The sequence below is a fragment of the Nothoprocta perdicaria genome, unplaced genomic scaffold, assembly GCF_003342845.1.
Source record: "Nothoprocta perdicaria isolate Ctin4 unplaced genomic scaffold, notPer1 scaffold_232, whole genome shotgun sequence".
NCBI lineage: Eukaryota > Metazoa > Chordata > Aves > Tinamiformes > Tinamidae > Nothoprocta > Nothoprocta perdicaria.
Window position 1 is genome coordinate 128,595 of NW_020455458.1, and position 25,601 is coordinate 154,195.

Below are 25,601 nucleotides of genomic sequence, written 5' to 3' on the forward strand. Positions count from 1 at the left end.
ATGGTAAAGGTTTAACTGAGGGTTCTTTAAAATTATGGTAAAGTAGCAACATTTAAAAGTGTGAGGACAGTGTAAATTATTATAGGGGGAGGAAACATTGAGTTCTTCTTGYTATGAAATACTGTGCTCAAGCTGTGGTTAATTAAACCCTAAACAAAAATAAATGTATAGTAAAAGGATGAGTGAGTTTGGTTTAATTTAYCCACCAGAACCGATGCATTTCTTTTTGATTGTGATGATTAAAACCGGCAAAGATAAGTTACGTTCCCTGTTCTCTCAGGCAGAGAATTRCAAAACAATTATGATCCCATTCTCTAATTCTTTTATAGAGTCCCCTGAATAAGCACATGCCCTGCCTGGCCAGCGGCAGGCAACAGCTGGGTGGGAAGCTGCTTGGTTAACCAGGGTAGCTTGTGGCAAGCACACATATTGTCCAGAACATGACCAGAAGGTATCACCTTGGGCTTTAGGCCATAAGAAAAGGTTTTAGTTACTCTTCCTATGAAAATATTGTCAAACTGTGCTTAAAATTTTTTCATCTTTTCCCTTTTGCATAGAATGAGTTGTTTGAAAAAGCCAAGAATGAGATCCTTGATGAAGTCATAAGTCTGACTCAGGTCACACCAAAGCACTGGTACAGTAACTGTTTTTCAGTTAACAATACATTGTTCTCMAAACAGTTCCTTTGTATGTTGAAGAATTTTGTTTGTTAAAAYTCTTTATAAAGCAATTTTTACTGATAGCCATCCTAGTTTATACTTGTGTTTTTATCTTTTTATTTAAAAGCCTCAATTGTTTTTAATTTTGTATAATTACATTTACTAGCTTAAATATGTCAGAAATTTCTTCCAACAGTAAAGAAACTAAAGGGTTTGACCCTCAGTTATAGTGGCTTGTCAGGTAGAAAGGTTCAAAAATTTTAAASCTCAAATAAGGAGRATGCCTAAACAGGAAAGAAAAAAATGACTTAATCCCTATTTAGAGTAGGGACATTATCAAGGATGAGGCTTGTGTCCTGAATTTTAGCCCATTTGGAAGCAATAGGTTTTCCTGTACAACCAAAAAAAGGCAGTTCTGCTCTTTGCCCTTACTATTTTTGGGCTCTCAACTCCCACCCTTCCACCATCTGACATCTGTGTGAGCCATTGGCAACATGACTTAGCCTACTGAGCCAGCATAAAATAACTAAGGGGAAAAAAAACGTTGTGAGGAAGCAGGTAGTAACGTGACTGTGTGGGCAATGGCTGCAGGCTACAGTGGCTCAGCTCATATGTGTAAGTGCATCTGCAGAATTTCTGCAGTCAGTTTATAATCATTTAAAAAGATTGAACTAATGTTGCCATTATTATGTTTTAAAATGAACCATAAACAGGGAAAGGTTGGAATTCTGCTGCATTGGTGGTGGTGTGGGTTTTTTTCTGGTTTGTTTTGTGTTTTTTTTTTTTTTTTTTTTTTTTTTTTTAAAGCCTGGAAGCAACCACTGAGAATCCCAAGTGGGAAATCGTAGCACATTCCAATAAACAAATCAGAAGGCTCCAGAAGCAAAACTCGCATGTTTTGTTTTGGGAGTGTGGCCTTTTATTTGAATCATCTTCAATGCTAGGCAGCTGCTGCTTTGTTGCTCCACCACTTTCCTTGCCCGTGCACACACAGCTCAGCATGGTTCTGCTGCTGGAATTAAAGGGTGTCAGGACTGTTGTCCCCAAGCAGCACAGAGGTGAACTTAAAAAGCTGGCTTTGCTGCTGCTGAACACAATGTGTAGCTACATCCTTAGTTGCAACTACATATTATTTGAACCTGTGTGCTSATGTTCATTTCCTGTATTCTGTGTGTCTATTCTCTCTGTTTTCAATAATTTTCATACCTATCTGTTAAACGCTTTGTTTTGGAAGCCGTCTTACATATTTCTATCTTTCTATCTTAGGGAAGAAATTCTTCAGAAAACACTATGGGAAAGAGTATCTACTCATGTGATTGAGAATATCTACCTTCCAGCAGCACAGACTATGAATTCGGGGACATTTAACACCACTGTGGACATCAAGCTGAAGCAGTGGACTGACAAGCAACTGCCTAATAAAGCAGTGGAGGTTAGAACTTAAGAAATTTTAGCTCTCTAAAGATGTTTCCTGTTTACCATATTTTAAAAAACAAACAACCAAAAAAAACCCTTCCTGTTAAGAATCTGATAAATGCGGAAATTGCTCCAGGGATATGAAAGGATAACTTGAAGAACGCTTGAATAAGTAAAGAATGCATCAGAAGTTACTTTGCTGTCTTAGTGAATATTTCCTTATTAAAATCAAAACATAAGAAGTGAATTCCTTTGAAAGAATTTTAAAAGAAAAACCTTCAAGCTACATGTTTTTATATTTAAGATGTGTGCAAATTTACTAGAATTCCAATTGCCAGCACTTAATGCAGTAGGTTATTCAGCATTAACTTTGTTACTAATAGATAAGGCAGCAGAGGAAAAATCAGTGACTTTTGCTTGTGCATCATCTTCAGAATGCATTTAATTTTTCCTATTTGCCAGTACTGTAGCAAATCTTTTATCTACTGATACATGGCATCATGCTGCACTGCAGTCCTAACTGTCTCCTGAACTTCTAGGTGGCATGGGAGACTTTGCAAGAAGAATTTTCCCGGTTCATGACAGAACAAAAAGGAAAAGAGCACGATGATATTTTTGATAAACTGAAACAAGCTGTCAAAGAAGAAAGCATTAAACGTCATAGATGGAATGAAAGAGCAGAAGACAGCCTGGTATAATGGAGTCTTTTGTTATTTTTATTTATTTATTTATCTATATGGTGCTGTTGATCATCTTAAGTTTAAACATTTTTTAATTTGCACATTAAGGAAGCATATTTTTCTACTTACAAGGCAGTTTTTCTGTTTTCATTTTTTAATTACTTTAGTTAGTGGAACAGCTAATAAACTTCCAATAAAATTGTGTTTACTTAGTTCAGGAAAGTGAAGTTGTGTTTTATCTATGGGCTGCCAAATGGACAGCATTTTGAGAGTTGTTTAGTATCAGCTCATTCATTCTGCATGGTAAGATAATTAACCTAGAGAAGAGAGGAGTGAGAGGATATCTGATCGACACGTCTAAGTACTTGAGGGGAGAGTGTAGGGAGGATGGGGCCAAACTCTTTGCAGTGGTGGCCAAGGACAAGTTGAAACAGAGGAAGTTCCATCTCCGTGTGAGGARGAACTTCTTTCCTGTGAGGGTGGCAGAGCCCTGGAACAGGCTGCTGCCCAGGGAGGTTGTGGAGTCTCCTTCTCTGCAGATCTTAAAACCCACCTAGATACCACCCTAGATGATCTCTGGAGGTCCCTTCCAACCTTAACCATTCTGTGATTCTGTAATAAGTATAGCCACATCAGATAGCAACATCTTCATCATCTTTATAGGTTTTGCACTCTGAGGAGTTTTCACTTTTTTGTTACTTACACTAGGCTGGAGAAGAGACTTAAGTTAACAGCACAAGAAGATATTTTTGGTGCCCTTGAACACACTTCTTAATTAAATCCAGTGTCCCCACTAAATACTATTTCTATAAATATCAAAAAGTGAAGAAAATGTCAGATTTTCCTTTTTTTTTTTTTTTTTTCTTAATGAATAATTATGGCTAAAGAGTTGTCCTCTATTGCAGCGAGTGATCCAGCACAATGCCTTAGAAGATCGGTCCATATCTGATAAGCAGCAGTGGGATGCAGCTATCCATTTTATGGAAGAGACCCTCCAAAGTCGTCTCAAAGACAGTAAGTTATATGATGTAGTCTACTTGTGTGTTATCTGTACCAATTTCCAGATCTGGTCAACTTCATGGCASTGTGAGGGTTTTTATCAGCACAACGGAGATAGTGGAGGCAATTGAAGTTAGCGTTGTTACTGATGGATGGGTTTGGTCAAAAACAAYTAGAGTAGCCTGGTGTTCTACCTCTTGAAATAAGGCAATTGGAAGATAAATGGAAGAGATCTGTRGAACTGAAAGATACTTTCACATCTGGTGTATATCAAATGCATTCAGGAGCACAGCTAGTCCATTATGGTTTTGAGGTGTAAAAATTCTGATTCGGTTGCAAGACAGTGCAACTCTGTCTCCAGTGGAGGGATGGCAGATATATATTTTTCTTGGCATACGTACCAGCTGTCATTTTTTTTAAAGCAAATGTCTTGCTGCAATTTAGTAAGACATTTGACTTGAGCCTATAGGACGTGTCATGTTCTTGGGCATATAATGTCTATTCATGCTCTTGTACCTGATTTTAATACTATATACATTTCACTACTTGCATGTATTTTGAGTGGTAGTTAACATTCTGTTTTCTTTTTCCAGCTGAGTCTGTTATTGAAGATATGGTGGGTCCGGACTGGAAGAAAAGGTGGCTATACTGGATAGGCCGCACAAAAGAGCAGGTAAAATAAATAAATAAAAAGATAGTTCAGTCTGTTTTGGAAAGCTGATTATTGTTCAGTAAAATTTCAGGAGGAAAAAAAAAASCTCATACTTCCTCCCGCTTGCATGAGTTTGAAAAGTTTTAAATCTGTTAAGTGTTCTTTTTTCACTGTTTTACTGTTAAGTTTTAAATTGCATGTATTTTTAATATAAATATATATGAGCTTGCAAATATGTTTCTGTTCTTTTCCTGAGTTACATCTTTACTCTCATCAAGCTCAATGCATTAAAGTTCTAATGGGGAGAAATTGAGAAAAATGGGTTACTTTGCATATTTCCAAGCATTTCCTCTGAAGCAGAAATCTTGTGCAGTTTCCTATCCATGCTTCATTGAATTTCATTAATGTGAGGCTATTGTTGCTAGCAACTTAGTCACCATTGTAAATTCTACTTGACCATTTCCATCAACCTGTATTCTCACTTYGTTCAGCTTTTAAAATTATCTCCTTTTAAATGTAAATAGCTACTTCCTTTTACTGTCCAGTGATGGGCTTTCTATGTTACTTTCTCTAGATATTTCTAAAACTGAATAATACTTCTAAGAAGTAAGCAGGGTTTAAAAGAATATTTTAAAAAAAAAGTTGTTTCAGAGGAAATACTTGGTCACTTGTGTGCAGCCAGGCATAGCAGAAAGACAGTCAATTGAACCTGTCTTGAATTTAATGAGCAATAACATGGAACTAGAGACCAAACTGACTTCCCGCCTGGTGGAGATGACATTTTCATCAGTGTCACTGTGATACTGAGTGTGTGTTTACCCTTTGTTATATTTTCAGAAAACATAAAGCCTTTCATTTTTTCTGCTGTTTGTATCAAAAGAAAATGACAAAAGTAATTTGCATGAAATTAGTTAGGTCTACTGCAGGAGGGGGGATGCATTTCCAAGCTAAATAGAGCTTTTCAGAGCTGCAAAATCACATCACTTAAGAAAATGAACCATGCCAGCTGATGCTTATGGAGTGAAAGTAAGACCTAAAACCTATGTTTGTTTTTCCTTCCCTTCTTCTTCTACATTTCTGTCCGCAAGAACAGGAAAAAAAAATATGAATAAGTGACACGTAGTTAGCCTTTTAAAATACTGTATTTGAGTTGTCTATGAATAAAATACACTTTTAGTTCAGATTCGATTAATAGCTATTCGTTTCTAAGGGTTTTTCTGTTCTAACTCATTATTTAGAGTCAGTAGTAAGTCTGTCTCATGCCATTGCTGTGAGTAACTTGATGAACAATTCTGCACATTTTTATTCCAGCATATTCGTAACGAAACAAAAAATGAACTTGAGAAATTAATCAAATGCAGCGAAGATCATGCAGCTTATCTGGCGAATGATGAAGTGACGACTGTCAGAAAGAATCTTGAAGCAAGAGGAGTAACAGTGGACCCATGTCTGGTAAGACACATTGTCATAAAACATATGGAAGCTTTCTGTGAACATTTGCATCCTCTTTCTAGAGCATTAAAAAGACTATAGCTAAATACTGAGTTTGTAATCCACATGTTTCCAARTGAATTAAGTTGCTGCTTGCACGCAATTCGCACTCTTCTGTTGGCTGCCAGACAAGTCAGAACAAACCTCTGGAATCTGGCACTTTAGACTGAAGTCAAAATCTGCTCAGCAGATTTTCTCGCCTACAGTGGCAAGACTGCCTTTAAAGTCATTATGTATGTGCTATACAGTGGAAGCAAAGCCCTTGTGAGCATAAATATCTGTCATAAAACATGCTCTGCATTACTAAGCTCTTCTCTGTAGTTGTATGTTCAGTTTGAAGATCATAGCTTCATCTAAAAGAGGGAAATTTTGTAACAGTAGTTGTGAAAAGGCAGTTTACCCCAAGGCATGGTAATGTAGGCTTAAAATGTTCTGGAAAATGATTAATTTTTTGTACCTGTAATTGGACCCTTCATCTAATTAAATGCAAGGCTCTGAATGAGCAAAAAAAAGAACAATTGTTTAGCTAGAAACAAAAAAAAATGGCACTCAGCTTTTTTGAAGAGCCATACATGCATTTAGTTTGAAGAACTGAAACATAAGCCAAAGCAAGGAAAGTTAGAATGTTTATGTAGTTCACTGAAAACCATTAAATATTTCTGTATGCTTTAATCTGGTTTAGTTAGTTAGTAAATTAATGTGTTCTACTCAAATGTATTCCCAGTGTTGAAGTAAAGGACTTTTAAATTGACAGAATCATCTGTAATGTTTGTCAAATTGAGTTCAAATATTGATCATATCCTAATTTATGATCAGTGCCTGAGAAATATTTACGTACTACATTATAGAGCTTACAGAATTCTGAAACTTTATTTTTAAATCAAATGTGATTGTTAAAGTATGCATAGCAGTGAGTTTTTATGTTAACGTAAGCACTGTTTTTGTAGATTAAAGACACTTGGCATCAAATATATAGGAGATATTTCCTGAAGACTGCTTTGAGCCATTGCAATCTATGTCGAAGAGGCTTCTATTACTATCAAAGGCACTTTGTGGACTCAGAGGTAACTTGAGCAACTATGTTTTTGTCTAAATATTTATACATGTTAGTTGAAAACTTCCTCTCCTGCAATTATTTTAAATTAGTCTAACTTTCTTTTATAACCTTTGTCTTGACATAGCTGATGATCTTCAGCATGACTTATGACATAGGTTTGTAACTGATAAAATTCTGTCATGGTGGTAATTGCATAAAGTGACCACTAGATATCAGTCATGAACTAAGCATCTGCTACTTATCTGTACCTTTTCAGTACACATTCATAAAAAACATACTGGACACCTATTGACTGATGTATAAAATTGAGAGAAACTGTAAAAGTGTGTTGGTTTTTTTGTTTGTTTTTGTTTTGTATGATACATTTTTTTTGAGTTAAGACTCGGAACAACAATTGATTCATGAAAAAAAATAAACCACAGAGCTTACAATTGCATCTTTCTGGTTAAATTTCTTGATAGTTTTGTAAAGCCAAGTTTGTAAAAACAAATGTCAGTGTWATCAAAATCACACAAAGGAGATTTTTTTTTTATCACACTTTCATTAAATCAAAGAGAAATTTCTGAAAAGGTGAAAGTCTTCATTTTCCTTGGCATATTACTTTGTTTTTAAATGAGAAACAATGATCACCATGGAGCCAGAAGTCTTTACTAGTATAGAAATGTCTTTGCCTGCAGTCAGGATTCCAAGGGCAAAGAAAAGAATGGGAAAGAATGAGATCATAGCATGGGAAGAGCTGCCACTCTGTGGTATCCAACCTCTTGTTTCCTGCTGTTGTCTTTTTTTAAGTAGTCTCGCTGTGAAGACAGTGCTCATTCCTGCCATCCTCACAAATATAGAAACTTTCTCTTCTGTTGTTAATTAATACAGCCCTTAGTCCAACACTGTCTTCAGAAGCATCTGCCAGACCAGTAGTCACAATGTGGACTTCACCTTTGTGAAGTCTTTTCAAGGTGCTTGTTAGGGACAAGTGTGTTGTGAGCCTTAGGCTGTATGTAGCACCTTGCTTACAGTATGAGCCAATTGCTTTTTAGTTGTGTAGTAAAAGTAATATAATACAAACATTGATTCAGCTCCTTGAAAATTATGGATGTAGAGAAAATACAATGTAATKAAATGTGACTTAGTTCCTGACAAAATTTTGGTATGTTTTGTTGTTAGTTACAAGAGTTATTCTTTGGGTTTGTTGTGCAAGATCAGGATGTGTATACGTAAATTTGTAGTTGTCAATAAAAGAGTATTTCAAGGGGTTCTTGTAAGAGCATGCAATGTTCACTGGACATCAGAGGTCTGATGCTAAAACTCTCCTTCTTTCAGCTTGAATGTAATGATATTGTCCTCTTCTGGCGAATACAGCGAATGCTGGCCATTACAGCAAATACTCTGAGGCAGCAGCTTACTAACACTGAAGGTAAAACTGTTGTGGTGAGCCAGTTGTGGTGTTTGAAGCAACATCAAAAAAAAWTCCAGTATTACTGTGTTGTTATATATAACTTCTTCCAAAACAGTGTTTAAAAAAAAAAAAAAAAAGTTGAGTTTAGATACATTTCTGTCTTCTGAGGAGCGGAAAAATAAAGCCATCACCATCAAATAATAAAATTATTTGGAGAGAAAATGTACATTTAAATTTGAACATATCCCTCCTAAAGAATTTGTCTTCTTGACATGAACAAGAGCTTTATGTGTTCAGAATTATTTTGTTTTTCATTTTTTTCTCCAACTGGATTAATTTGATAACATATATTGTATTACCCACAAACCTTTCCCGAGTTTTGTCTTTAGATCATTTTAATAAATCATTATAGGTGCAAAGTCTTACTGATCCTTTTTTTTTCTTTCTTTCTTCAGTAAGACGCTTAGAGAAGAATGTAAAGGAAGTACTGGAAGACTTTGCTGAAGACAATGAAAAAAAGGTTAAGCTACTAACTGGCAAAAGGGTCCAGCTGGCAGAGGATCTCAGTGAGTACCTGCTCCATTAGTGTTTTAGAACTAATTTSAGATGAAATATGTAAATTCTGACCACTATTCTCATCAGCAGAAAAGCAAAGTTGAGCGCATTTAGTGATWTGTATGTCTCTTGGCCTATTTGAGTGTCACAAATAGAAGTTTTTTTAAATGCAGTGAAATCTCATTGATTTTAGTGCTGGACAAGGGTGGTACAATGTGTAAAACAGCATATCATAAACTAGATGTAAATTCACTGATTAAAAATGTATTACCTCAGTATACTGAAAAATGTAGCCAAAGAGAGTATGGGGTTTTRGGGGTTTTTGTTTGTTCCTCTAGCACAATCCATACCCAAGAGAACTGTCTCTGAGTGATTCAGACTTGATAGTATGAGGCGGTTTTGATCTCACCTTTTTTCTTTCATTGGATAAATTAGTTTTCCCACAGTGCTGACTTTTAACGCGGAATAGCTGGAAATCTCCTTGATTTACCATCCAAGAGATTTTAATCCTTGGGTACAAAGACAAACTTTTTCATTTTATGAATATAACTTATAAGAGTAATCTGCTTATATATAATCATAAGTATCTGTGCATCAGTATTTGTGCTTCATGTGTCTAGCATGCATGTCATAAATCACAGTGTAGTTAGAACACCATCACTGCACTATATTTCTTCAGATCCAGGTCATAAATGACAGGCACATTCTTCTAACAAAATAATCATTATTCAGTGCAAAGCAATATATGCCGAGCTATTCTGTTTAATGTACCTGTGGGARGATTTTAAAACTGTTACTGCTTAGTTCTACAATCAAATCAGCAACATTTTTTTCTTTCTGCATATTTTTATTGCTAGGTGGTTTTAATTTTATGGGGAGGTGTCAAGAAAAAAAAGGGTTTCGTTGCCTTTCCTTCAGTGGAAAGAATGCTCATCTTTATAACAGCATTTTATGCTCCTGAGACAGATCTGTTTTGTTAGCAAAGAGCCACCAGGAAATGCAGTTCTCTACACACTTCCTCTTACAGCATGCAATACAGATCAGGAATCTGCTCAAGAAAATCCTTGCTGCCACAACACATGTTCATAAAGTGTTTGTATTTTAATTAGGAATGTAATGGAAGGGACCTCCTGAGTCATGAAGTTTAGTCTCCCTCTGTTGCAGGCAGCTGCTGTGCTTATATAATCTTATTCATTCATTCTTGAATTCCATCTTTATATCAGTTAACTTGCTGTTGCTCCTCACTATTCATACATATTCATAGAAGAATATTATTCCTCTGATGGTTGCAAACTCAATTTCCAGCCAAAATTTGGAGCCAAGAAGCTTCCTGATTTGAAACTTTGTTTATAAGTATGATTTTTTTAAAATATCTGAGGTTGGGGCACTTCTGTCTTCAATACTGGTAGCATGGCATCACTGTCTCTTATGTTGCAACAGTTTTTTAATGCTGAAGCACTGACTGTGTTTTATTGTTTGTTCAGGAAACTGTTTGATGACAAACTTGTGTTTCCAGCATAGGTGACCTACCTCATGGTGAAAGCCCATGTAAATCTCAGGACTTGGAATACGGATATTCCTGCTCAATAACTCCTCAAAAAGGGGTAGAAGGTGAATAGGCAAACTGGGGGAAAAGTGACTTTAAAAACTTTTTCAGTGCTGCATATCTCTAAGAYTGGCTGTAATGAAGTAGTCCTGTGGTCTATGGATCCAAGTATCCCATTCSTGGCAATGAGCAGGTGTGGATACTTAGGAAACAGTGTAGGAACAGGTTAAGCATGCAGTAATAGTTCCCTGGTATGCTCTCCCAGCATCTAGCAGCCTGTTGTTCCGGGAGCTTTCTAATTGTGAGGTAATATCTTTGTGATTAATAACCCTTCATGGATTTTTTTCTTCTTCCTATGAATTTCTCTAATTGCTTTTTCAAGTCATGTAAACTCTGGCATCTGCAACATCCTGTGGCAATTAGTTCCAGAGTTTAACTACACATTGTGTGAGAAAGTACTTCCTTTTGTTTGTTTTTGAGCCACCTGCCAGTTTCATTGGAGAAAATAAGGTTCTCCTTAGTTCCTGCACTGTGGAAAACATTGAATAATCTTTCTCCATTCATTTCTTGTGCCACTCAGGATTTTATAGATGTTTATGCTGCCCACACTCGCTCTTCTCTTTCCCAAGTTGAACAGTTCTAATCTGTGTATTTGTTCCTTGCACAGACATTATTTCCTAGTTAGTCAGCCTTGCCACTCTTGTCCTCTTGTTAATTCCCCTGAATTCTTGTTGAGAGGAGGAGCAAACCTGCGTGTAGGATTCAAGATGTATCTGCATTTTGGATTTATACAGTGGCATTGTGATGTTTTGGGTTGTTTAATCCAGCCTTCTACAAATATTTACTTGCAATTCATTCCCTTTTTTGATTGCTACTTAACAGTAGATGATTGCACAGGAGTGTTAAAAGTTCCAGTTTCTTCTGTGAGAGTAATACCTAGTGAAAAACCCCTCAGCGTAGTAATCCTCTATACTGTATTTTTAAACTGTAGAGGCAACTCAGAATTTTATTGTTTTGCTCCGGATTTTATTGTTTGCTCCGTGGAAATGAGGAAACTGCCATCTATCACTTGTCTAAATGAGCACTTCAGAAATCTGTAGCAAATGGCAGGACCCAGTTTTGATGCATCTCTTTATGGTCGTCTTCGTAACTCTGCTGTGACTTACAATATTAAGAGGTTCTTCCAATGTCCAATTCAATATTGGACAATATTGAAGGGTTTTTTTCCCTTTGAAAAAACAATGTGAATAGGTGAAATGACTTCAAGATAAAGAATTTCTTCTGCTTGCTATTTTAATATAAATGATGGTAGTAATTTTAATTTTAGTAAATTTTAGTATAACTACCCAAAAATCCTAGAATATAGGTAAGTTTTAACTTTCTGTTGACTTTCTAACATTTTTAAGTTTTTATTTTTGAGTSCCCTGGAGAAAACCTTCCCAGAACTGTGTAGCTGTTTCCAGGATTGCACTCTGCCAGACTTATCCCTCTAATATTAAAGGCCAGAGCAAACTTCCTTAGCAGTGTGAGCTGTTTTGCTGGAGTCAGGCTGCTCTGCAGCCTTCCAGCACAAGGTGGCAATGACTGGCCTTGGTGGGAGGGTGAGGACGAGGCTGCCAGCTGAGCCCGGGCCAAGCCGCTTGTTTGCGGTTATCCTGTCTAACCTTTTAATGCATGAGCATGAAAGGTAGCAAGCATTTGTTTCTTCAATGGCAGGGATTTTTTTTCCACTATGAAGGAGGTGCACTTGCCCAGCCATGCCATTCTTTTCTACTCCCACTTTTCTTATTTTGCAGTTCCATCATCTTTATGATGCTTGTGGTGGTCAGAGGTTTGGGGGGTTTATTTTGTTTGTATGTTTTTCTCGGTTACTGGGTTCTCTGGTTAACTATATGGCAAGGTTTATTTTTACAAACTGTTTTGCTAAATAACTATTGCAGACTGAATACTTTAGCCATTTGGGAAAGGAAATGGGAACTTTGCGTCCTATCTAAAACATAAAGTATGTGTGTGCTTATATGTGTATCTTATATGTCTCCGTGTGTGTGTATATGGATGTGTATGCATGTCTGTGTATTTGTATTGCAGTGCTGTTTTTAAATAGTAGGTGTCTATTTAGCAAATTTGATTTAAATGCAAGTGAGCCTCCGTTTGCTTCTGTTAGGAATTTGTGCAAAGGTGAGAAGAATGTCTCTGGGCAGTTCTTGACAGAAGATAACAACTTTTTCAGTGATTACATTTTTTGTTGTTGCTATGCACTACAGAATAAAAATGCTGCATAAGAATAATCTTATATTGTGGTCATTACACTAGTGCAATTAAATTTCAGTGTCTTGAGATGAATCAACACTATTTTGATTTTGAGCTATATATCCTATGTAATCAACAATATTGATTATGTCTGCTTTTTAAAATCATACTTGCTTGGCTTTCTCCGGCCTTTGCTGTGGTGTTTTTTTTTTTTTTTTTTTTTNTTTTTTTTTTTTTTTTTTTTTTTTTGTGAACTTTATCTTCTAAAGGTCACAGGGTTTTACAAGGGAAAAGTCCCACTGAAGGAGGAAGTTTCTTCTCTCAAATATGCAGATCTGGAAACTAGCTGGCAGATGAAACAGATGAAAAGTCAAGTGGTAAAGGCCCTTATATTGGTGTTTAAAAGGTTTATTTAGAGCCACCATAGAGTTTACTGTTTATAAGACATGAAATATGTATAATTTTGAGTTACCCTCTGGGCTGTATACGAGAGAGAACTATTCTGCACAAGGAGTTCTCCCCAAGACAGCCGTGGAAACRAAGAATACATCCTAGAGAACCGCAAAGGAACTGTGGTTGTTATGGGTTAACACTTCTTCCATGATGCCTTCCATGATTGTTCTTTTAGAAACTGCTTAAAAATCACTTCAGAACAGTGAGATATTCACAAAAATGGCAGCAGCCTCATTTTGCTCGTTTTTTAAGCGATGGTCCTAGCGGAGTTCTGGGAGGAACACAGCAGCTCTAGTTTGATCTCAAGCTGACAAAAGCTTCCACTAAAAGATGCTATGGCCTTCTGTCCAGACAAAGTMAAGTAGCTTTTTCCCCTCTGAGTATCATTCAGCAGATGTGGAAACTCTGAGCAAGCGTGTGCAGGTTGGCTGCTGTGCTCACAGTCCCCCACCGGCAGCTTCCACCAGAGAGCTAATACAGCCAGTGTCTTCTCCTGGTCCTTAGTTAAAGTAGGTGCATCTATGTCCAGATTTCACTCTGCCAGTGTTCCTTGGGCTGTCTGTGTTTAAGGAGCTTTTGCTGGTGGCAGTACAACTCCTTCACTCCCTTTCAACTCCATAAAGATCTTAGTGTACCTTGGGATTGGAAGTTGGGGACTACATTGTTGGAATAGGTGCATTCATGTTGTCCATTACCCCTGTCTCCCCGATATGTTCAAATCAACAACATAAATTCCATCCAGTTATTTTTAGAAGGTTTGCTAACTCACCATTAATCTGTTAGAATACAAATTGATTTTTTTTTTTGACATGGTTTTCTTGGTTTTAATTTCATACAGCCAGTTTATGAAGTGATCTGAATGAGCCTGCTTTGACCTGGGAAAAGCTAGCAGAATTTTTAAGCTCTTTGTTCTTTGAGTTTCGGGGCAGCTGCATGAAGCCAACGAAGCAAATCCAAAAGAATGTGTAGGACTGTTTGTGTCAAAGTGCAGATAAGGTAGTTCCTGCTTTATATCAGGGCAGAAAGTGCTTTAAAAAGCTYCAACTTCTCAGAAAGGGAAGTAATCCTTGAGGGAGCATACACCAGTTGTAAACCTCCTGTGATGGAGTGGTGGTTTACTTAGCTTAAGAATTCCAGATGACCAAAATCTGTCAGCTGTGGTTTTCTTCAAGTTATTGATGAAGAGTTAGCCACTGATGTCCAGTCTCTGAAATGGATCCTTACAAAGTTTAGCACATTTGTCATTGACTAAGCTGAGTCTATCACTTGAAGTTGACATTGAAAATTAATGATAAAATAGTACATGAGTCATGACATATTTAGTGCCTCTTAATCTTACCTGAGACCAAAGCCTCGATACTTGAAGTCCATCCTGGTGTTGTCTGCCCAATTTATTTTTTCTTAAAATTCACCAAGTGATGGAGGTATCAGAACATCTAATGGAGTGATATGGTCTTTGCAGCACTAGTTGTTTATTAGGGTAGCTATTAAACACTTTTAGCATGCACTTATAGTAGATGCTATTGCTGTTTGTGTAAATGCAAACTTCTGAACTATGTGGTTTTGTTTTGGATTAGTATAGAACTACCATACTGTGGATACTGTGCATGTACTACTCAATGTCCAGAAGCTGATGGAAAAACGTCAGCGAAGTTGTACARTTTTAATACTGTAGTGAATTTCTCTTTGCTACTGATGAGGAAATCCATATTAAAGAAAGTAATAGAACAGCCTGTTTTTCTTCAGAGTGTGATGACGTTCTGGCTATCAATAGTGAAGTTTATTCTTAACAAATTTATCTTATCATAATTTCATTATCTAGCATTTAAAGTGAGCTTCACATGTATATTCTACTTGACAATAAATCATTGTGCTATTTACTCAGTGCAGTTTATTTTGGGTGGAGACCAACGTTTATCAGTTATTTATAATGTTAAAGTTTCCTTTAGGTTTTATAGCCTCAAGGATACAGTAGCGTTTACACAARTAAGTTACATTTGTGGCTATGTTCAACCTTTGTGTGTCAGGTAGAAAAGTTAAGCCATTTACACCCCCAGATGAATCACTGAGTAATGTTTCTGCTGCCTTTATTTTCCATTTCTTAATATGTTGCACCCAAGTTACTCAGTATCATCTTGCTTTCATTTATTCTAGCTTAACAAAAGCTGAAACAAAACCTTCATATGTCCATAAGTCTGTTTCAAGATGTTTCTGTTTTATGAGGTTTCCGTGTCATTCTGCCATTGAGCACCTTCTAGCTGTCCAGGAAGCAGCATAGCTAAATTCTGCTGAAGGGTTGAGCTATTTGAGTATTTTTAATTAAAAATCTATTGTAGAGACAGAGGAGTGGAAGGGACCAAAGTCATACTTGCTGTTGCAGACCTCATGACTTTTGTAAGTTTAGGTGTTAATCTATATAAAGCTGCACTTGTCATTAAAGTTAGCTTAATGTACAGTATGGAAATGTGTACTAGTCTGTGAGCTCTCATCCTCCTTCGGTAATATTTAGGTTCTTTTCTGTAGGCAAGCGGGATTGGTATGTGAGAGCCCATAGAAACGTATGTTGTATAAGGTCAGTAGTCTTTGTAGTTGTCATCTTGGCTTGATCCACGTTCCTCAGGTCTGCTCCTGAGCCCCTGCCCTGTCGCAGACAGACAGATCCAGCCGAAAGAGCCCTGGGGATGCCCTCCAAGCAGTACAGGCAGCTTCTGTTCCAGGGCCGAGGCAGGAAAATGTGTTGCTGAAGCTGTTCCATTAGCTACAAAGGTCTCACTTGTGGATCTGGGGCCACTGTAGGTCAAGACGTTGATTGATTAATAACCTACAGTTTCATCAGCACAATGCACAATTCCTGTTTTCCGTGCTCAGAGACATTGCTAGTAATGCTAAAATAACGTGCCAATACTCAATACCTTGTAAAAATAGCTTTGGTGCTTTCAGATAAGCTGCTTTCTAGTGTTGGTTGATTCTCTTAAGTCCAAAATAAAGGTGATATTWTTTTATACTGGCACTTGATAAGTTTGTTCAGGTATGTTATACACAGAGGATATGATGTGAATAGCTAACAACTTCRGTGATGGCAGGTATGATTCTTCTGTGTAAGGGCAACTTAACATTTTGTGTATGTTCTACAGCAAGCTAAATACAGTCAAATAGTGATCTTTTCCTAATTTAAAGAGCTTATCTACAAGAAGGGAAAGAAAACATATATATGTGTGCTATATATATATATATATATATATATATATATACACATATATATGCTTTGCATGCTTGGATACGGGGTAAGTTCCTGTTCCTGCTTTTTTCCTATTCATGCCTTGTTAAAGAAGATAATTAACCAAGTCACCGGGAAGCTCTTGCAGATGAACTGTGATCTGTGAAATTAAAATGTTGAACGACCCCTGGAGTTTTTAGTGGTGATTTTACAGGGTTAAGTCTAGTGCTATCTCTTGTTCTAGGGTCTATAATAATTATTTCTGAGAGGACACTGAAATACTATTTTCATCCATGTAAAAAATGATACTTGCATAATGAAAGCAAGTCCTGTCCTCCTCATAATCTTTCTGTGACTGATAACTGGAATGCACTCATTCTAGATGTTAGTTAGATTAAAATGCAGGATTTTGAGGTACCTGGAAGAGTTTGACATAGTTTGTCTTATTTTATATGTCTGAAAGGAGAAGCCCCATTTTGAGAAGTGTTTAAAACTTTTTTATTGTAACTTTCACATCACAGTGAGTGTATTTTGAGGTTGGAATTTACAGAAAGAATTCAATTAATCTGGCTTTGAATTGACATCTACTGGAGGTTGCAAAGATACAAGAAACATTTTCTAACAGGAAAGGAGAGCTTTGCTATCATGTAGCACCAGTTATCATCTTCAGTCTGTCTGCTCTAGTGACTGAAGAGCTTGCTAGCCTGTTTCTGCAAGCTTGCATTCTACAAAGCTGTATATTTTTAATGATTCACAGATTTACTACGTGGACCATTATAAATTCCATTTAAACCTTGCAGAGTTCTGCCGTGCTTTTATTACACTAATGAGCTAATTGTTTAAGAATCATTGGCATGATTCATCCTCCTGCACTGCCTCTTTTTAAAGAACTTTTAGCTGCTGAAGCGCTTGTGACAAACCAATATTTATAGCAGTTTGACAGCAGGATGAGGAACAGCATTTGTCTTTGTAACAGCTTAAAGAAAGGCCCTTTCCAGCACCCAGCCATGCAGTTACAATCTTGACCTCTTTCTTATGCTGGGAACATACATACAGCAGACAAGCAGCACCTCCCATGTGTTTTCTTGACCCCTTGACTGTCCATTCACTTCCCATCTGTTTTGCAGCCTTAAAGGAACTGAGGGGGCCCTCTACTTATAAATCTGTCTTTGCAGCTGATAGATGATGTTCTGTCTCTTTAAGGGCAGCCTGGGTGGTTTTGCCTTTTTTTCTCTTTTTTTTTTTTTCCTCTTAAAAGTCTAGCTTTCCTGTTGGCCTCATCTAGAGGAAAATATGGTATGTGAACAAGAGGAAACCGGCAAAAAAATGTGATGGGTAGTTTCAAAGGATTTTCTAAAATGCAGTGGGACGTGACCCTGCAACCATCAGTAAATTATAGCAGCTGTTAGACTGTGCGGTGGTGTGAGGCARGACAAGGCTTGTTGATGCAGATCTTGTAAGTGTGGGTGGAAAGTCTGTTTTCGGGAGAGTTATCAGAGTGTCTCTTAGCGTGCAGCCTCACACCGAAAATACAGGAGTGTGGAGAAGCAGTCTGGACTCCAAAGAAACTTTATTCCCTTCTTCACCTGACTGYGCATAGGGGCTTGCTTAGGAGTATGGGGTTTACCTACTGGGCAGCCCTATGCTAAAATCTAGCTTTCAGCTTAAAAATGGAAATAAAAGGCTGAATATAACCAGGAGCACACTTACAGAATCTGATAATGTTGAAATCTGACTATGGACTGGATTTCCCTTTTCCCAAGAGGGAAGATGATGCATTCGCAGCAATAGATTTAGCATTTCTCCCTCTATGGTTAATTAAGCACAGCACAGAARTAGCACAGCAAGCAATGAGAATGTTTATGGGCAAGGAAGTGATTAAAAAGGAAGATTAAAAAGAAATTACTAAGGAAAATGCAAATGCAACCAAAAGATTAGAAATATGAAAAATATGTAAGCACTGTGTGAAGGGAGAAATGCCTTTAATATAGAAAATGAAGGTTATTAATGAAATACTARAATATTTTATCTTTTTGTGTAATATACTACTTCAAATTACAAAATCAGGATAGATCCTTTACCTGAAGAGTTTGTTTTCTTTTGATGCTGCCATTAAAATTTGCTGTCATATTGGCAAACTTTAAAGGGCCAAGGAAGGCTTTTCGAGTTGTGAAAAATACTGTTTTCCCTCTCTTGTGGCATGAGCCTCTTTAGAATTTTGTCCTAAAACTGTTGTTTATTTACCTGCAGGTATATATGATTGGAATGTCTCAAAATTAATCTATCTTAAGCATGTTGAAGACCAGTTTTCTGAAGAGGGAAAGCATCTTTTATTAAACCAATGAATGCATTTGGMATCATTCAGAAAACATTTTCTTGATGCTTAGGACATAGTGTAAAGTTTAAATACCATTGAAATAATTCTGTGGCATACCTTTGCTGTGTAATTCTGCTTATGTTACTTTAATAATATTTGCGTTTAGCTGAGAAGTTTCACTTTGTAAGCAACTTATTTTTAGTTGAGTCTTGCCCTAGCATCGATTCCTTTATTTTGGAACTGTGTTAATTTGCAGACTGTCTCAGTTACCCACCTCCTGGCTTGCAGTCGGTAAGCAAGCAATGCTTGTGAGGCTAAATATTTGAGGGGGTCCCTTCTGACCAGCTTGTGTTRTTAGGAAAGCAAACTTTATCTGTGGCTGTGTCTTCTTGTGTTCATGGTGTATTCAAATCCTAATTACAGATCAATTAGTCTGATTTTGAGCTTTTTAGATTTAGTGTCACTGGATTAATGAAAAGAAAATGTGTGGTCAGCAATATCATTTCATAGGGAGATAAGCAGAGGCGAAGTGTGAATAAGGATCTCAAGACATTTGAATAAAGAATTTCCTCATTCTGTCAGTAAAGTTTTATGGGATACGGATTATGAGAATATTCATCGTTAGATCAAGAAGCATAAGTTGATGTGTGGAAGAGCTTATCTTTTAGGTAAACATGGGATAAATGGAAATTAGAATAGCCATTCATTGCCCCTAGGCCTGTGCATTTCACTACTTTAGAGACAGAGACAAGGGTTTTGTTACAGTTGTCATTCACTTGTTTCATTTGATTTTTTTTTGATCACTGCTTAACAGGTGCTAGAAGAATTGTATGCTCATAACTTTGAGTCTCCATCAAAACTATGAAAGATCATGTTGTCTTTCTCTCATCTGCTGCAAATGATAGTGTAAATATAAGCCTCTGAAATACAATAAAATTATGATTACAATGTGTATAACTATAGTAGTTTAGTGTGTAAAACTATGCTAAAACTATAGTAGTTCAAAAGACTTCTGTGATACTGGAATATCATGCAAACAGTGCTGGGTAGTTACAGAAATCCTTTGGAGCAAGGTTGGCGCTCAGGACCTGAGCGGTGCTTCTACTTAGAGAAACACAGTGTAAAAGAAAGAAGCAAGAACAACATGTCACCCTCATCTGTCCCTTAATGTGATAAGGGTTCTGAATTGAAACCCAAAAGGCATTTGGGGTTTGGATGTTGACACCCTTGTGAACTAATGTATGGTTTGTTTTGAGGAGGGTTTACGTGATGAACACTTGCATCCAGGTCCCCCCCGAACTTCCCAGAGTTATGATTATCCAGTTTGTGTATTTCACACCAGAGGGAGGTCTAAAATCTTCCCCAAACTGAAAGCAAGTAACATCTGGGTCTTAGTTTGCAATAATTATTGTTGGTGCAGATGAAATGTCAGCTGGTATTGAGGGATTTGCTGGCAGTAGTTGCAGACCTTGCCCTTCACAAAAGAAAAATCCTTTCCAAGCATTTACGTTTACTGGCATATCAAGCTATGTTGTATAAATACATAACTCTGCCATTTCCCTATTTTAAAAGTAAACTTAAATGTTTCTGTTGCTTTGTGCTAGAGAATGGGCACCTGGGAGAATGTTACATGGCTGATTCTTACTCCTGCCATAGACTTTACTGCTTTTAGGAATACCAAGTGTAGCAGGAATAATTACAGCTCTTTGGCAGACTTTGTAATTGCTTTCTTTAAGAATAGCTGGCAAGCTTTGTTTTGTTTTATTTCTTTATTTTTTCAAAGTATTAAATTACCTCAAGACCTCATAATTATTGCAGTTAAGCAATCACTTAAATTCTGTCCAAGTGTAAAAACTAATAAAATGCTCATAATATGGAGGCAGTTTTTAGTATGTCTGTTCTYTGAGCAAACGCAGCTAATTTGGTGCGTTCGAGTGGGGTAAATACTTGCTATCCTACTATTTTAATATGTCCTAATCAGAAAATTAGAATAGGTTTTATTGGCACAAAACTTTTCAAGGTGAAATAATTATTAGGGATTTTTGCTGATGCTACTGTTTTTTTCTTCATTAGCTGAGGTTGAGAAGGCAAAAATATTTGCATTTAATACTGCTAAAACTGCCTGTTTTCAATGAGTTTAATGTCTTGATCAATATGAAAGGCTTATTTAGARTGTGAGAGTAAAAAAAGAAAATCTACACCAAAAATAGATTTGTGAGAACGCTACATGGTAAGTCCTTTTGGTGCATGAGATTTATTCTGCCAATTGGTACTCATCTGGGGAGTGAGRTTCAGGATTAATATTTTGCAAAAATACACCAAATCCGAAACAAAGGACATTCTTTCAAGATCTGCTGTCATAAATACACCCAGATGATCAGTATTACTGCTTTAAGTATCTGCCTAGAAAAAAAAAAAAGGAAGAGTACTCATGTGCAAGTGTGCAATGCAAGGAAAACRTACTGATGTGCAAATAATGCCTACTCTTGTTTGATTTACAAACATTGTAATGAAGCAGTTTATGAACTCCGCTAGTAAGAAGTGATTGTGGGAACTCTTTGCAGTGGCAGAATTCAAAGTTTCTCTCTGCTGAATCCAGCCACCCCCATCAAAGTTAATATCAGCTGCTGCACCATTGCTTCCGYAATCTTTCCTGTTTGGAAATACATTTTTCCATATGCACACAGTACTTCGAAAAACTACTGAAGGTAGCTGAAACTAGAGAAGGTTTTGGGGTGTTGTCTTWAGGACCCACTGCTTCACTGCACGTCTGTGTTTATAGATAAATCAGCACTGTCTCTTTTTGGAGAAGAGGGTGCTGCAGTTTTGAGAGTGTAAGTGACTTGTTCTTTGTCCCTTAATTACATGCTAAAAGACAGAGAAGAAGTTTGGAGTTTCTTTGTTTCCATGCAGACTATTCCATGTTTTATTTTGCATGTTAGGTAACTTTCTCCCTTTCCATTTAAACCATACTACAGAGGTTTTTTAGGATTTATTATTATTATTATTATTATTATTATTACTTTAAAATACATTTAATAACAAAATGGCAATACCCCAAGTATTTATTAGATCTTTTTTCCTCTTAGCTCCATGTTCTTGGAGCATTCCCTTTGTAGGTCATATTTGGTTCTTTTTCCCCTAATACTTACCAGCCCTGTGTAAGGCTGTTATATTTCTCTTTTTGTTTGGTAGTTAGCTTGGTCAAAACAAGTTTTTGCCTCATGAAATCTCAAAAGAGAATATAAGGTTTTAACCTGATCCTGTTTTTCACTTGAAATGCAGGGGAGGAGAGTGGGGGAGTTTGTTTGTACTCATCTAACTTTCTTTAGTTCTTTTCTGAAGCTTTTTTTCCCCCTTTGCATTTTTAAGTGTGTGTTTTTAATGACTAAGCACACACAGAAGGAACTTCAAACAAGGATGTGGTGAGAGAGAAGCAGGAAATCTTGCGGGCTTTGGATTTCCACTAGGTTCTAAATCTTGCTTCCTAAGCAATTCAATAAATCCAGCAGGTTGTATGCTGGCAAGTGCTGCGTGGAACTGAGAAAGAGGGGAAGAATGCCTAAAACCTTGTATTTTCCAATCAGTATTGGCTTATTCTTAGAAACTGTGTGTAGTTTTGTTCAAGCCATGACTTTTGTAGAAAAATCAGCTCCCAGCTCTGGTGTTTGGCTAAAATATAATTCTGATCACATCCATCTGATTACTATGGAAATGTGATGAATTAACATTAATGAAGCATTAAATAATTTGAATATTATGCATGCTGTTTTAACAGGTGAGTTGAATGCTGACATTGGCTTCCCTACCAGTCTACCTGCTGAATGGGGCACTGGCTTTGAAGTCTTTTTAGAATTAGTGGTATTTGTAATACTGAGGAGAATAAGGGTAWTTGATATAAAGAGAAAGGGATTAGTACACTCTGCTTAATAGATAACAGCTCCCTACGTGTAATGGCTGTATAGTAATGTTAATGTCCACGAATTAATGGAAATTTTACTTTTTCTAAATAATTTTTTTTCTAGTATSAGATTGTTTTGGTAAATTTTAAATTTATTAAATTAGCATAGTAAAAATAAAGTCTATTTGTAGGACTTCTTTAAAGGGGAAATGGTTTAAYTTCTGCTGCTGCAGAAATTTTAGTTATTAAAGAATTGAAATGTATTGCAYAGTATTGATGGTAGCTTTCATTTTGTTCATGCTTGCAGGTTGGTGGGTTTTTTGTTTGTTTTTCTCCCTGATTATAGCCTTAATAAATTAGCTAGACATTTGATTGGTGATCTTTATAATTCCCCCAGAAAAAGTTCGGGAAATCCAGGAAAAACTTGAAGCCTTCATTGAAGCCCTCCATCAAGAAAAGTAGATTGTCAAACAGGTAACTGGTTTTATGTCATAAGAGGATTGTTGCAGTTTTTCTCCTGTATAAAATAATTATACTTTTCCCTATACTTACGGGCAGATGTTATTGTGCCGCTTTGTGAAAGGTTTTTTTAGTTTACTTCAAGGCCTGGCTACTGCTTCTTCTAATTTGTACTTTTAGCTTTTATGCTGCAAGCTGATATGAAGCTTGGTAGAAATATAATTATTGATTAGTTATTGGCGTATCGTGAGGCACTTCAGGCTATTTGATTACTCTCAGTTCATTTGTTTTCTTAAAAGAAAGAGGCCAAAACTAGTTGGGAATTTTATAGTAGTATGTTTCTTGTATATAAAGCATTTTGAAATCTTTTCTTAAAAGGCACTGTGCATTACTGACATAAAAAGTATTATTTGAATCACTTCCAAATTGATTTTTGTGTTATTGATTCTTAAAACATAAAAAAAATCTAACTTGTTAGTGCTATTTGCATACATTCTAAAGTCCATCTCCTTTCTGTTTCAGCAGCAATCTTTCACAAGAATGCAGCCTTTTCCAGGATATCTTGCACGAGAAAACCAAATGAAATGGCTTTTCTGTACCACTCTTACCTGTCTTTTGCAGAGCATCCTGTTATGTTCAAGGAGAAAGGAAATAATTTCTGAGAGGATTAAGAAATTTGAGTAAAACCCACCCACTCTTCTACTTCTTGAAGCTAGATGTACATGACAGAAGAATCTGACTTGTGTCTTGCTGAAATGTGGGAGATTGCTGAAGCTGTACAGTTAGTCTTGGGGTTCTCTTTTTTCTTTTCATGAGAGAAAGAAAGACTTTTCTTCATGGCACCTGTTATGTATGGTGAGGCTGGATCAGATTCATAAAGTGGTTTTATCAGCAGTCAGTTTCTGCTCGCAGATGATCCTGTTAATTTGACCTAGCTTTTTTATTTGTATATACATTAAAATGCCCTTCTAAATAATACCATTTGTATTTGTTATGCTGTGTGTTGAAGCATTCTCTGATCACTCTGGTACAGATTTATAAGCACGATATTGAAGAGTGATCTTGAGAGGAAGTTGTGGATTTTGTTAAATTCTTAAATTCTTGACAGACGTCAGCCGAGGAATTCTTCAAGAGCTTTCAAGTGAAAGTACAGACTGCTTTTCAATGACACCTTAAAAGGTCTGGCTCAGGAAATAATGTCAACAGCCGCTCCTTTTACTGATTCTTTCCTAATATATATTGTTATTCTGAATCATAACCTATTACATTTCAATTTGAGCATTGCACAGACTGATTTCCTTGTCAACTCTTCCCTTCTCTTTAGTTGCAATGTGAAGTGATTGAGCGTGTGTGGATTTTAGAAAGATATTCTGTACGATTCCAACTTGTCCAATCCCCAAAGCTTAAAGAAAAAGGCAAAGCTATATTCATTTTCTAATAGCTTTCATAAGACCAAAATTACTGTTTTAGAAATGTTATGCACCAGGTGCCTCCATAGCCACATGATCACTGTTTAGGATGGGAAAAATAGTTTCCTTTTACTGTCTTTTAGTTAGTGTTGCCATAGAAATGTTGTTTCTGACAAATTTTAAGCGTGATTTAGGCACTCTGTCATAGCTGCCTCGTGATTTACCACCTCCATATTTTTATATCTACACTTTGCAACCAATTGTGATAAAACAAACTTCTATTTATCAAATGATCTGGATACACTGCTGAATACTTCTATGAAGATAGTAAACAAGTTTGTTTTGCAGTTGTCTGATCATGTAGATGGAAAAAAAAGACATAGGTTTCTTATCCTCTTTGGAGAAATGATTTTGAATTGCAATTAAAAGAGAGAGGTCTGAACATGTACTCGCACTTAGTGTTTCTGTTTACTCCATTGAAAATTTGGTAGTGTTTCCCAAACGTTCAGTTAAAAATATTTAGTCCAGTAAATCAAAAGTTAACACAGAGCTACTCATAAAATGGTATTGAAAGCTTAAATACTTCAAGGTGATCTAAATGCATGTTTGACATTTTTTTCTATTTAAAACCACTTTCTGAAAATGAGTGTTTGAGGATGGAAAAATGAGAATATGGGTTCTGTTGTCATTGTTATCTGAATGTGCAAATTTGAGGGCAGATTGAATAGGTTGTATAGCAAGTGAAATATATCTGTACTTGTGTTAAATGCCTCTTTGTTAAAAAAAAAAAAAAAAAAAGGAAAAAAGAAAAAAAATCCTCTTGCATCTATGTGAAGAGATCACTGTTGGAAACTTCCAAGTAATGTAAATGTTGCAAAATTTCACATCCAGTGGTCCAGCATTCATCTTTTTAGTGTGATGTCCTTGTGGTTTTAGTTCTGACTTCTCTAAGCTGCTCATCGAAGACTTAGCATGTTGTATTCCATGAAAATTAGGTATTTATTGAATACAAATGTAACTGAAGGAAAAATAAAATMAGAGTTTTGAACATGGTGCTGTTGCACCTAATTTAACAGTCACTTTGGCCTTCTTTTTCTCTTTTATTAAACAGTAAAAAGGGTATACTGTTAATGATTTTAAAATGTGT

General features: G+C 36.4%; 1 protein-coding gene across 5 annotated transcripts in view; it reads left to right on the plus strand.

Moving 5' to 3' along the window:
- The window catches only part of OPA1 (OPA1, mitochondrial dynamin like GTPase), a 42,780-nt gene extending 17,572 nt beyond the window's left edge, over positions 1-25,208 (plus strand). For 4 of the 5 annotated variants that reach the window (XM_026039559.1, XM_026039562.1, XM_026039560.1 and 1 more), the window contains 11 exons: positions 558-634; positions 1,926-2,091; positions 2,615-2,767; positions 3,661-3,769; positions 4,348-4,427; positions 5,718-5,858; positions 6,845-6,961; positions 8,272-8,365; positions 8,803-8,913; positions 22,984-23,060; positions 23,568-25,208. In XM_026039559.1, the coding sequence (XP_025895344.1) occupies positions 558-634; positions 1,926-2,091; positions 2,615-2,767; positions 3,661-3,769; positions 4,348-4,427; positions 5,718-5,858; positions 6,845-6,961; positions 8,272-8,365; positions 8,803-8,913; positions 22,984-23,048 (1,113 nt within the window). In that variant the 3' untranslated portion in view covers positions 23,049-23,060; positions 23,568-25,208. The remainder of the gene's footprint in view (positions 1-557; positions 635-1,925; positions 2,092-2,614; positions 2,768-3,660; positions 3,770-4,347; positions 4,428-5,717; positions 5,859-6,844; positions 6,962-8,271; positions 8,366-8,802; positions 8,914-22,983; positions 23,061-23,567) is intronic. The other variant, XM_026039558.1, reaches the window with a different exon arrangement.
- Positions 25,209-25,601: the final 393 nt, after the last annotated feature.